The sequence below is a fragment of the Ursus arctos genome, unplaced genomic scaffold, assembly GCF_023065955.2.
Source record: "Ursus arctos isolate Adak ecotype North America unplaced genomic scaffold, UrsArc2.0 scaffold_5, whole genome shotgun sequence".
NCBI lineage: Eukaryota > Metazoa > Chordata > Mammalia > Carnivora > Ursidae > Ursus > Ursus arctos.
The window spans coordinates 35,695,032-35,708,231 of NW_026623067.1; the positions used below are offsets into that span (position 1 = coordinate 35,695,032).

Genomic DNA, 13,200 nt, shown 5'->3' on the forward strand with positions numbered 1-13,200 from the left:
TCCTCTTATTCCTTAAGTCATTGTCTTGCTTCAAAATTACTATAATACTTATGAACTTAATACTGCTTTTTTTTTTAACATTAGCTTAAATTCTTAGAATACTTCTCGGTCAGGCTTTCTCATCTCTCCATTATTCTTTTTATACTTAACAGATGGAAGTATGCTACTCCTGAAAGTACCTTCCCTTGGCACTGGGGATTTGTTGGTGTTTACCGAAATGGAGGATTTATTTTCACTTTATCAAAATCAAAATCTGAAACGAAAAACAAGTTTGTTCACCTGCAACTGAACAGCTGGATCACGAGAGGGACTAGAGTTATTTTTATTGATTTTTCATTATACAATGCTAATGTAAACCTGTTTTGTATAATCAGGTAAGTGACTCAGAACCTCTTTATTATTAGTCTCTTGAATTTAAAAAGCATTCAGAGGGGCACTTGGCTGGCTCATTCAGCAGAGCATGGGACTCTTGGTCTCAGGGTCGTGAGTTGGGGCCCTACATTGGGTGTGGAGCCTACTTAAAACACATACATACATACATGGCCTCCACAGCCCTCATTAGTGTTTCCAGTTTGTGCGTGTTTGTACTGAGATTAAAATCATAAGCCTCAGGGGCACCCAGGTGGCTCAGTCAGTTAAGCATCTGACTCTTGATCTCATCTCAGGCCTTGATCTCACAGTTGTGAGTTCAAGCCCCATATTGGGCTCCACGCTGGGCCTGGAGCCTACTTAAAAAAAAATCATAGGGTCACCCGGGTAGCTCAGTCACTTTAAGTGTCTGCCCTCAGCTTAGGTCATGATCCCAGGGTCCAGGGATCAAGCCCCGCATCGGGCTCCCTGCTACTTGGGAGCTTCTCCCTCTGCTTCCCACTCCCCCTGCTTGTGCTTTCTCTCACTCTTGTTCTCTCTCTGTCAAACAAATAAATCTTAAAAAAAAAAAATCATAGCCCTCAAAATAAATATCATGTAGTTATGCCAATAATGAATAAGATAGTAAAGCAACATCATATTCATTGTTTCATTGTTTTGGAATATATTCAAGAACATGGAGAATTACTTAACATACAATATGTTTAATATTAAGGATATATAGTCTTATTCTGCAGCTGCGCAGATCTCATGTTTAGTCTTGATTTCTACCTCCAAATCAGATCGTTCAAATCTGCTGATTTCCTTTCAGAATGAGCTTCTTTATTAAGTTATTAATTTTTGTCTCAAGAATGAACAATTTAGGGGCACCTGGGTGGCTCAGTCGTTAAGCGTCTGCCTTCGGCTCAGGGCGTAATCCCGGAGTTCTGGGATCGAGCCCCACATCAGGCTCTTCCGCGGGGAGCCTGCTTCTTCCTTTCCCACTCCCACTGCTTGTGTTCCCTCTCTTGTTGGCTGTCTCTATCTCTGTCAAATAAATAAATAAAATCTTAAAGAAAAAAAAAAAAAGAATGAACAATTTAAATTTCAAACAACATATACCAGTAGCCAGCATCCCAGAAATGATTAGAGCCTGTGGTGATTTGCAAAAATGGCCCCAATTCTTCACATCTTTGCCATGTAACTTTGCAGTGCTCTGTCACCCAGGGTTGGGTGCATTTACCTGGCTCCTGACGCTAGGCTCAGCCTTGGTTTTTTTTGTTGTTTTGTTGTTGTTGTTGTTAAATTTTTTAATTTAAATTCAATTAATTAACATATTAAGTATTATTAGTTTCAGAGGTAGAGTTCAGGGATTCATCAGTTTTATAGAATACCCAGTGCTCATTACATCACATGCCCTCCTTAATGCCTATCACCTAGTTACCCCATCCCCCCAACCCCCTCCCCTCCAGCAACCCTCAGTTTACTTCTTATGATTAAGAGTCTCTTATGGTTTGTCTCGCTCTCCGATTTCGTCTTTAATTTTCCCTCTCTTCCCCTATGATCCTCTGTTTTGTTTCTTAAATTCCACATATGAGTGAGATCATATGATAATTCTTTCTCTGATTGACTAATTTTGCTTAGCATAATGCCCTCTAGTTCCATCCACATCATTGCAAATGTCAAGATTTCATTCTTTTTGATGGCTGAGTAGTATTCCATTGTATATATATACCACATCTTCTTTATCCATTCACCTGTCGATGGACATCTGAGCTCTTTCCGTACTTGGCTATTGTGGACATTGCTACTATAAACATTGGGGTGCAGGAGCCTGGTCAGATAACTACATTTGTATTTTTGGGGTAAGTACCTAGTAGTATAATTTCTGGGTCATAGGGTAGCTCTATTTTCAACGTTTTGAGGAACCTCCATACTGTTTTCCAGAGTGGCTGCACCAGCTCACATTCCCACCAACAGTGTTAAGAGGGTTCCCCTTCTCCACATCCTCACCAACATCTGTCGTTTCCTGCCTTGTTAATTTTAGCCATTCTGACTGGTGTGAGGTGGTATCTCATTGTGGTTTTGATTTGTATTTCCCTGATGCCAAGTGATGTGGAGCATTTTTTCATGTCTGTTGGCCATTTGGATGTCTTCTTTGGAGAAATGTCTGTTCATGTCTTCTGCCCATTTCTTGATTGCATTATTTGTTCTTTGGGTGTTGAGTTTGATAAGTTCTTTATAGATCTTGGATACTAGCCCTTTATCTGATAAGACATGTGCAAACATCTTCTCCCATTCCGTAGGGTGTCTTTTGGTTTTGTCGACTGTTTCCCTTGCTGTGCAAAAGCTTTTATGTTGTTGAAGTCCCAGTAGTTCATGTTTGCCTTTGTTTCCCTTGCCTTTGGAGACATGCCTAGCAAGAAGTTGCTGCGGCCGAGGTCAAAGAGGTTGTTGCCTGTGTTCTCCTCTAGCATTTTGATGGATTCCTGTCTCACATTTAGGTCTTTCATCCACTTCAAGTCTCTTTTTGTGTATGGTGTAAGAGAATGGTCCAGTTTCATTCTTCTGCATGTGGCTGTCCAATTTTCCCAGCACCATTTGTTGAAGAGACTGTCTTTTTTCCCATGGGATATTCTTTCCTGCTTTGTCAAAGTCTAGTTGACCATAGAGCTGAGGGTCCATTTCTGGAGTCTCTATTCTGTTCCACTGATCTATGTGTCCGTTTCTGTGCCAGTACCATACTGTCTTGAAGATTACAGCTTTGTAATAGAGCTTGAAGTCTAGAATCGTGATGCCACCAGCTTTGGTTTTCTTTTTCAACATTCCTCTGGGTATTTGGGTCTTTTCTGGTTCCGTACAAATTTTAGGATTATTTGTTCCAGCTCTGTGAAAAAAGTTGATGGTATTTTGATAGAGATTGCATTGAATGTATAGAATGCTCTAGGTAGCATAGACATTTTAACAATATTTGTTCTTCCAGTCCATGAACATGGAATGTTATTCCATTTTTTTGTGTCTTCCTCAGTTTCTTTCAGGAGTGCTCTATAGTTTTCTGAGTACAGATCCTTTGCCTCTTTGGTTAGGTTTATTCCTAAGTATCTTATAGTTTTGGGTGCAATTATAAATGGGATCAACTCCTTAATTTCTCTTTGGGCTTGGCCTTGTGACTTGCTTTGGTCAATGGAATGGGAGCAGATAGGATACAAGCAGACATTTGAAATGAATTTGCCTGTTAAAACTTGCTCTCTGGCATTTCTGCCATTACATGAGAAGGACATGTCTGGGCTGATTTGGACCCAGGAGAATGACAAGAGATATTCCCTTAAAAGGAAGAGGAGGACGTGAAGGAGGAGGAGGAGAAGGGGAAAGAGTCTGCAGGCAGGGGAGAGAACCCTCTAAAGAGAAAAAATTCTTTCCATTAGTCTGATGACCTTAGTGACTTTGCCTAACCTGGACTGTGCTAATTGGCTTTAGGCCTGTGTTCTAGAATCAAACACTGACAAAGGAAATAGGGTTACCATGATTGAATCTGTCTGGGGACTGAATCAGCTTCCTCTGAGTGATCTGGGAATGGGTGGATGCCTGATACAATCAAGGTTCTGTTAGAAAGGTGGAATGGGTTGATGACCACTAGACAAGCAAACAGCAGTATCCACTAAAATCTCAGTGAGTCTTAAATCTCTCTCATGAGTCTTTCATTTCTACTCTAAATGGAATACAGAATTGGTGTCTACTCTGATTAGGGGATTTTGCCCTTGTGCAATAGTGACAGTGAAACACAACCATGGCCTTTAAAATCTGGAAAAATGAATAAAACAAATCAATTGTCTTAAGTAGCCAATGGGCATTATACCATTTCTTTTATAGTTTTTTTTCCTCTCCTTTCAGGGAATCAGAGCTTTTTACCAACATTAATCACTCTTTCCAATAGTCCTGATCAGGATAAAGCGAAGAATACAAATCATTTTTATGCCTTAAACACGAGGAGAAACATTGGGTTAACTGGCTTAAAATCATATGGAGAACTCCTTGTTACACTAGACTAAGTCCAGATTTCCTGTCTCTGGGGTTTATGCTTATTCTATGTTACCTTTTAAAATGTTACTTTTTAGAAACTAGCAGATTTTGAAACTTTGAACTGGTGGTATCTCTAATCAGTAGTTGTATGGGAACATTTACTTATCCATTTACTTTCCTTTTGTAAATATATCTGACAAACTAAACTGAATACTATTCTTTTTTCCCTTTTTACTAGCGTACACTTCAGGTCAAACTGCTGAGTTTCTTTCACTTCGCTCATTTATCCAACATTGCACACCCACTACATGCAAGCAAAACAAACAGTTCTGTTTTCTGTTTAACTGCTTTTTGGTTTTATTTTGGCAGCACCTTTATTCCAATAGCAATAATATTTGCTAATATATCTAAGTAGGAATAATTACATTATGATAGAGATACTGGGTTCCTTAAATTAGTGCCAATTCTTATTTACCTGAAGTTGTAGAGGACAGTAGAAATACAGTGAACAACCTCAAAATCTTTTTATTTAGTGTTGGAATTAATTTTTACATTTCTCTTTGCATATAGATCCTTGGATCCAACATCCTGTGCCTAAAGTAAACAGGAAATATTTGTTTTAGTAGAATATGTAGTCTTGACATTTAGAAGCAAGAAGTATCTCTGATAATCTGACAGGGGAGAGTGTATTTTCCTTCTCCGAAACCTTCAAGAATTACGTATTCTGGGGAGAGTACTGATTAATAACAATAACTAACAGTATAGCATTTCTTGAACAGCATCTCATTCTCTTGTGGAGATAAAATGGTATTCCCAGTTACAATCAAGCAATCTGAACACAAAATAGAAAAAATGTCTGGCTAAAATCCCATCTTACTTTCTCAATTACATTGGTCTTTGACCGCCGTGAATATTTGGAGTACCAAAAAAATGGAGCCATTAAAAAATAAGTAAATCCACTAGAATTTATTTTAAATTGAACACATGACCCCAAGAAAACGTATTTTGCACAAAATAACTGACTATTAAAATACACATCATCACAAATTAGAAACTTCATACTGAGTTGCATACTGAAATATAAATGCTTGAAATAAATGCACAGTTACTCGCACTAACCTAATTTTACAGATTGGTGGCAGAATTCCCTGCAACTGGAGGAATAATTACTTCATGGCAGTTTTACTCTGTGAAGCTCCTCAGATATGTTAGCTACTATGATTATATTATTGCTTCCTGTGAAATCACATTTTGTATTTTTCTTATTGTCTTCACAACACAAGAAGCCCAAAAAGTTCGAGAATTTAAGTCTGCCTATTTCAAAAGTGTTTGGAACTGGCTAGAATTACTACTTTTGGTGGTAAGTATACATTCATACGCATGGTTGGAGGGAATTGCTTCTGAACCCACCAAAATTTCCTATTCATCTGGCAACTAGCTGAGGGCCAGCTCCCTCTTTTCCCCCCTCCCCCAGTCCCACATCCCCCACCCCCAACTCCTCAACTCTTCAGGAGCCCAGCTGGTACAATTTAAAAGCTGCAAGTATCAATCATAAAAGGAACTGTCATAGGGCATACTAATGGTGTGCCTCCAAAAGTAAGAAGTCCATTTTTTTTTTCCTGATCTGGTCCTTGAGAGAACCAGCATAAACTGAGAAGAACAGGTGATTCTATAGGTATTATGATTTAATGTGCACAGTTCGTCTCCCTTCACTCAAAAAAATGTGTTTCTTATAGGGCCTCATGTTGAAAATCATGGTTATTTTTGGACATGTACTCTTCTATATTGCCTCTCTGTTTTCTTACACTGAATTTTGAAAGAATATGCAAAATCAAGCCTAGGAAGAATACTGAAAGGGGGAGCACGGGGAGTGAGGAGCCAGAGGGTAGCTTGTGGGTACAGAGAACACCAGGATTGGGAAGATAGTCTTGGAAAGAAATTCTAAAAACTGCCAGTTCTCTTCACTGGAACAGACTAAAATAGAGGTCGACAGGGCAGGACAAAGGTAAGAACTTGGTCTTAGAACAATGAACAAACATTTCCGGCTTATACACCCTTACTAACCCTTAGTTATAGCCAATCCTGGATATAAGCCTTGTTTCCCAAAACCAGATTAAAAGTTTCTCAGAGTCAAGAAATGTGCCACCTACCTCTCTGGTGTCCCCAGTAATACTTAACACACAGCATAACATTGACTGTTTAACTATCTGAGCATTTCAGGCAAAGGAAGATTTTCATGACAGTTAGAAAGCTGTGATACCTGACATAACCTGGTTCTGAAATCCTCTTCTAGAAAAGTTGTTGGAGGGCTCTCAAAAGTGTTATTTTTGTGTCACTGAAAAATTTTTTCTTTTAGTGTTATGTGATAGAAAATATTAAACTTTTAAGTCTCGTGTAGGGAGACTATACTGTACACCTGAAACTAACATAACACTTTATGTTAACTACACTGGAATTATAAATAAATACATGAATACATAAACACATAAATAAAAATAAACTTCCAGGTGTCACGTAGTTACATGGAGCAGAAATGCAGACTTGTCAGAATAATATAATCATTTTAGACATTTGTGCTTTATGACTCAAAGAAACAGGCACATAGATTAGGATGGTCAGGTGATCAGTATTTCGGTACTTTTGTGATCATTTTGCTATCCTAACCTTCTGTAAGTTGAGGTTTACTTCCATTCACGTAAAAGCCTATGTCTTAGTTCCCCCTCCCTTTTTGTTAGACTTATGATGAACTTTTTCCTGTGTCTGTCCATAGGCTGCAGGAGATTTAGAAACAGAAATGGTCTCTAATTTAACCTTTCTTATTTTCCCATTTAGTTGTGTTTTGTGACTGTTGCCTTCAACATATACTGTAATATACAAATTTTTCTCTTACTTGGAGACCTGTTAAAAAATACTGAAAAATATTCAGACTTCTATTTTCTTGCATACTGGCATACTTACTACAATAATATACTTGCTGTCACCATCTTTTTTGCATGGATAAAGGTATTTATACTTTATTATATTAAATACAGCAGATTAGATATATATTTTTTAAGATAGCAAAATGGGAACTAGAGCTGCAAAGTTATGAAAAAAAAAGGGTTTTCTTAACTACGAAGTAATTTTAAAAGTAGGTTGGCCTTGCGATGATTGCGGGCAAATCTTCAAAGTCTCCTAACTATCATTAAGCACTTCCTTTAATTTGAAGCAAATCTTTTCTGAAATTAATTTAACTTACTCTAAGTAATTATGATATTAGATATTCTTCTGTTTCAATTAACTTTGTTCTTTTTCAGATATTCAAATTCATAAGTTTTAATAAGACAATGTCTCAGCTGTCATCAACCTTGTCCCGCTGTATCAAAGACATAGTAGGATTTGCCATCATGTTTTTTATAATATTCTTTGCTTATGCTCAGTTAGGATTTCTTGTTTTTGGATCACAAGTTGACGACTTTTCCACTTTTCAAAATGCCATGTAAGCTGTTAGAGTAAATGTAATTATATTTACTAGTTTATAAAGAAAAAATCATGGAAAGGCCTATAATAAGTAGTAGCACATGTTTTCATAAATTTAAACTTGGTTTTATATTTTCACTGATAGAAAAATACCTGGTCACACTCGAAGTGGTGTTTAGCATTAAGAGATCCCAATGGATAGTGCAGTCTATTTTTTAAATGTTAAGAGGTCAAGTTAGAAAAATAATTTTTCATTGGTAAAAATTTTACTAAATATAACAGAAATTGGCCTCTATGTTTCTGTAATATTTATTGTCTGGAGGAAAGAAAGTTTAAATGTTTTTCTTTAAGGGCTCTACTTTTAGAATCCTTTTATTGATATTCACCTGATTGTCCTTTGCTGATCTGGCAAAGCTGTGTTTTAAAAATATTTTATATGCATAAAACAATCAGCAGGCAACAAACTTATACAACTGATCAGGTAGAATCCTTAGAAAAATATTCAGGCTTTTTTTTTTTAAGTGAATAATTTAAATAAATTCACTCTCCTTTTTGGGTAGGTAAAATAAGTTCTGTGTGTGTAAGAAAATTATGATAGTCTGAAATATCAATTCTCAAAATATGTTCTGTGTAACTTAGACCAAGCTTGATGGGAAATGGCTTCATATTTAAGTTTTTGAAATTTTGCATCACTCTTTTGAAAATTTGTGGTGCGTATTAACATACGGCCCTGAGAAAAACTGCAATAACTTTCTTTAGTCAAGAATTCTCCAAACTTACTTGTCAATGCCCTTTTATTTGATTTTGGGGAACTCTGGTCTAAGGAAATGTCTTGAGTTGCTCTCTTTTCACCATCCACATGGATATATTTGAAGTGCCAATTCTAAGAAATTTCATAATATTTGCTGAAATAACCCTTTATTAATCAGTAGTAGAAAGAAGAGTGGACTAGGAACCAAGAGTATATAGATCTACTTTCCACTTCTGCCACTAGCTGTTCAACTTTTCTAGACCTTTATTTCTTTATCTGCAAATGAAGGGACTGGACTAAGTGACTCCCAAAGATTCTTTCCAGTGTCAAACAACCTACAATTTGAGAAGTCTAATTATCTTTCTCTTGAGTGAATTACATTTGCAGTTCCAACAACTTCCTGGTCCTTTCCTAGGATCTTAATTCAAGTGTCACTTACTAATAAAACTTAGTAGTGTTGGACATTGAATATAGTAATTTACAGAACTTGGAAATTGGTCTTACCCTCGATAGTGGGGAAGAAAGGAAGTATAAGGCACAGAATAAACAGGTAGACAACTTTGGAATACATTAATGAAGGGACTTCTGCTTTTGGTAATGATGTGCTGGGTTATTCAGATCAACCTCTTCTTCAAGACAGTTGAAAAAGCTAGACGAAATACAGATAACATTGAAGAACAAAAAAGTAGATAATAAGTGGACCAAAACCAAAAGGCAAGAACCAGAGAAGTAAGCTCAGCATCCAAAGCTTCATTTGCCCTGAAAGCTTTTTTTTTAAGTTTATAAGGATTTTTTTATTATTAAAATATACATAAAATTTACCATCTTAACCATTTCTAAGTATACAATTTAGTGAGATTAAGTACATTCATACTGTGCAACCATCACCACCATCCATCTCCAGAACTCTTTTCATCTTGTAAAATCTAAACTATGCCCATTAATCAAGAATTCTCTACTTTCCCCCTTCCCCAGCCTCTGGCAACCACCATTCTACTTTCTCTCTCTCTCTCTCTCTCTCTTGATTTCCATTAACTCTCGGTACTTAGTGGGATCATACAGTATTTGTCTTTTTGTCACTGATTTATTCCCCTTAACGTGTGTCTTCAGGATTCATCAGTGTCGTGCAATATGTCAGAATTTCCTCCCTTTTTAAGGCTCCCTTTGTAAGGCTCAATACATTCTATGTATAAATCTCATTTTGATTATCCATTAATCTGTTGATGGCCATCTGGACTTCTTCCAAGTCTTAGCTGTTGTGAATAATGCTATGAGCATGGGTGTACAAATATCTCTTCAATACTCTGCTTTCAATTCTTTTTGTTATACACCCAGAGCTGGAATTGCTGGATCATATGGTAATTCTATTCTGAGTTTTTTGAGGAACTGCCATACTGTTTCTGCAATGGTTGCATCATTTACATTCCTACCAACAGTGCACCAGGGTTTCAATTTCCCCACATCTTCATCAACACTTGTTATTTTCTGGGCTGCTTTTTTTTTTTTTTTTAATAGTAGCCATCCTAATGGATGTGAGGTGATATCACATTGTGGTTATGATTTGCATTTCCCTAATGGTTAGTAATACAGAGCATCTTTTCATGTTCTTATGATATGTTGGTCTCTTGATGGTATCCCGGTGGCTCTGTTCATTTTTCTTCAATCTTTCTCCTTTCTCTCAAACTTGATAATTTCAGTCATCCTGTCTCTAGGTTCAATGATTTTTTTTTCTTCTGCCTGCTTCAATATGCCTCTGAATCCCTACAATGAACTTTCATTTCAATTATTGTATTTTTCAGCTCTATAATTTCTTCTTGGTTTCTTTTGAGGTTTTCTATCTCTTTATAGATATTTCCATTTTGTTCATAAATCATTTTTTTTCATAAATCATTTTCTTAACTTTCTCCATGTCTTTTAGATCTTTGAGCAGTGCTAAGATGGTTGTTTTAGAGTCTTTGTCTAGTAGGTTTGCCATCTGGTCTTTCTTAGGGATATTTCTCTGGTTTATTTTTTTTCCTTCTGTTGGGTCATACTTTCCTACTTCTGTGTATGTCCTGTCTTTTCTTGTTGTTGTTGAAAACTGGAAATTTGAATGTAGAACATGATAACCCTGGAAATGACATTCTTGCCCTTCACCAGGGTTTCCTTTGTTTGTTGTTGTTGTTGTTGTTGTTTTATTGTATACTGTCTTCATGCTGAGGATCAGCCTGAAGTGTAAAGGTCTTCTTAGATCTTTTCTGAGCCTGCACCTTTCCCTGGGGATGCATGGTGACTTTCTAATTTCCTCTGTGTATGCAGTTACTTTTGATGTCTTTAATGTCTGGCTCCCAAAGGCGGAAAAAGAGAAAAACGAAGGAGGAGGGGAGGGCACCAAGGACATTAATTCAGCAAGAGGGAGAGGGACTTGAAACAGACAGGGGAACATGCCCAACTCTTTCTGCACCCTTGTAATCAGAAGGTGCAATCAGCAATCAGAACACAGACCCCTAATGTTTAGAGAAGAGTGTCCTGATTGCCCACCCTCGCTCCCACAGGTTGCATACAAGCTGCTCCAGGAATACATGCATGGCTCCCTGCCATGGGCTGGGGGGTGGCAGATGGGTAGCTTTTGCCAAGCTAAAATCTGGAATTGACCAAAGTGGTCTAAGCCTTCCCCTGGAAGTTACAAGCCTTAAATATACTCCAGAGTTCCAAAACAGCTACATCAGACAAATTCTGCCTGTGTCATTGTTGTCTAGGTGGGGAGACATATTCCTAATGTTTTTTACTCCATCACCCTCCCCACCTCACCAAACCCTCCATCATGAAGGCATTTTTGAGGATCCAGAGGAATAGTCAAGGAACTGTGTTTCTGGCCACTTCTTGGGGAGGAGGAGACAGAAGGCAAAGTCCAGGGCTTGCATAGGGGGAGAGAAGGGGAGGGTTTGTCTGATAACCTCTCCACATATCAGGCAAGGAAACTGAAGTGCTAGAGCCTCAAGTTAAAGGTGAATCAGTCCCTCATAATTACCTAGGTATCCAGGGAATTACATGTCTTAAACTTGTATGAAGATGGTCCTGGTTTAGAATGCCTGTGTACATCTGCAGACACAAACAAAAAACCTCTCTGGAGAAAGTTTATTCATCCTAAGTCTCAAATTTCTTCTACAAGCAATTTTTCAAATATAACTTACTGCTCATAGTCAAAGGCAACCTGGTACAGACGGGATAAGAAATCATAAGCAAGAACAAGCACATAACAAACAACAGACTCAAAGACTTCCAATATTGGAATAATCATGCAATATTTACTATATTTAGAGAAATAAAACATAAGTCAGAAAACAGCTTTAGAGAATAGGACAGTATAAAAAGTGACATATTTGTAAAAGTATCAAAAATAGAATTCTAGAACTGAAAATTATAGTAACTGAGATTAAAAACCTCTTAAAATGGGGCCTGGGTGGCTCAGTTGGTTGAGTGTTGTACTCTTGATCTCGCCTCAGGTCATGATCTCAGGGCTGTGGATTTGAGCCCCACATTGGGCTCCATCCTGGGCATGGAGCCTACTTAAAAACAACAAAACAAAAAACAAACAAAAAAAACCCAACTAGTTGACAGGTTTGACAGCAAATAAGAGATGAAGACAGTATGAGTAAAGTGAAAAATAGGCCACCAAAAGTTACTGAAAACGTGACATAGAAATATAGAAAGTGGGAGAAGATATGAGGTAAGAAGACTGGAACAAGAAGGCCTAACATGTTTAATCTGAGTTACAGAAGACAGACAGTGAACTAGGCAATATTTGGAAAATGCTGAGGAATAGCTAAATACCCAGTCATGTGAAGTTATAGTAACCACAGAGGTATATTATTATGGAACTGTTAGCTATTTTAATTTATAAGAGAGAACTCTAGAAAGTTACCAGGGGTATCAGAAAGCTACAAAACAGTATTTTCATTCAATATAACCCTGTATGCTAAGCAGTCATGGTGTTCCTTTTAGGTTGGGTGGGGGCGGCGGAGAGATAAACTAAATTCCAGTTAGGAGAAAAATGACAATTACATTGTGTTTGAAGTCTCCATTTCCTATGTGATTATAACCATTCGGCAACTTGGTTAGGGTTTTGTTATTCACATTACTTACACAGCAGAGGTATCTGGACACTTTCCTGATAGAGAAGGACTGAATAGAAGCTTTAGTTAACAAGCTAATTTCTGGAGAGGAAAAACGGTGCCTTTAACTTATCTTTTCTTCTGTAAATACAACTCAAGGATTACAGATCAAGTTTGATCAAAACTAAAACAAAACCTCTCATTCTCCCATATCAGAGAGGAAAAAATCGTTGTTGAGAGACTTTGGTCTCCTTCCAGTTCAGCTTTTCTTATCTTGTGTAGAAGAACATTATAAACCAGCATTAAAAGCTGAATAAATGGGGTGCATGGGTGGCTCAGTCGGTTAGCGACTGACTCTTGGTTTCAGCTCAGGTCGTGATCTGAGTCATGAGATCCAGACTGGGCTCCACACTCAGTGCAGAGTTAAAAACTCTCTCCCTCTGACCCTCCCTGCTGTGCTCTCTCTCTCTCAAATAAATAAAATATTTATTTATAATAAATAGGCTAATTAATTAATTAAAAGAGTTA

The 13,200-nt window shown here is 37.4% G+C and overlaps 1 protein-coding gene across 2 annotated transcripts in view; it reads left to right on the forward strand.

The window, feature by feature from the left end:
• Positions 1–13,200, forward strand: part of PKD2L2 (polycystin 2 like 2, transient receptor potential cation channel) — a 41,817-nt gene that overhangs the window by 7,688 nt on the left and 20,929 nt on the right. For both annotated transcript variants that reach the window (XM_026508060.4, XM_026508059.4), the window contains exons 5-8: positions 153–374; positions 5,500–5,728; positions 7,201–7,371; positions 7,665–7,846. In XM_026508060.4, the coding sequence (XP_026363845.2) occupies positions 153–374; positions 5,500–5,728; positions 7,201–7,371; positions 7,665–7,846 (804 nt within the window). The remainder of the gene's footprint in view (positions 1–152; positions 375–5,499; positions 5,729–7,200; positions 7,372–7,664; positions 7,847–13,200) is intronic.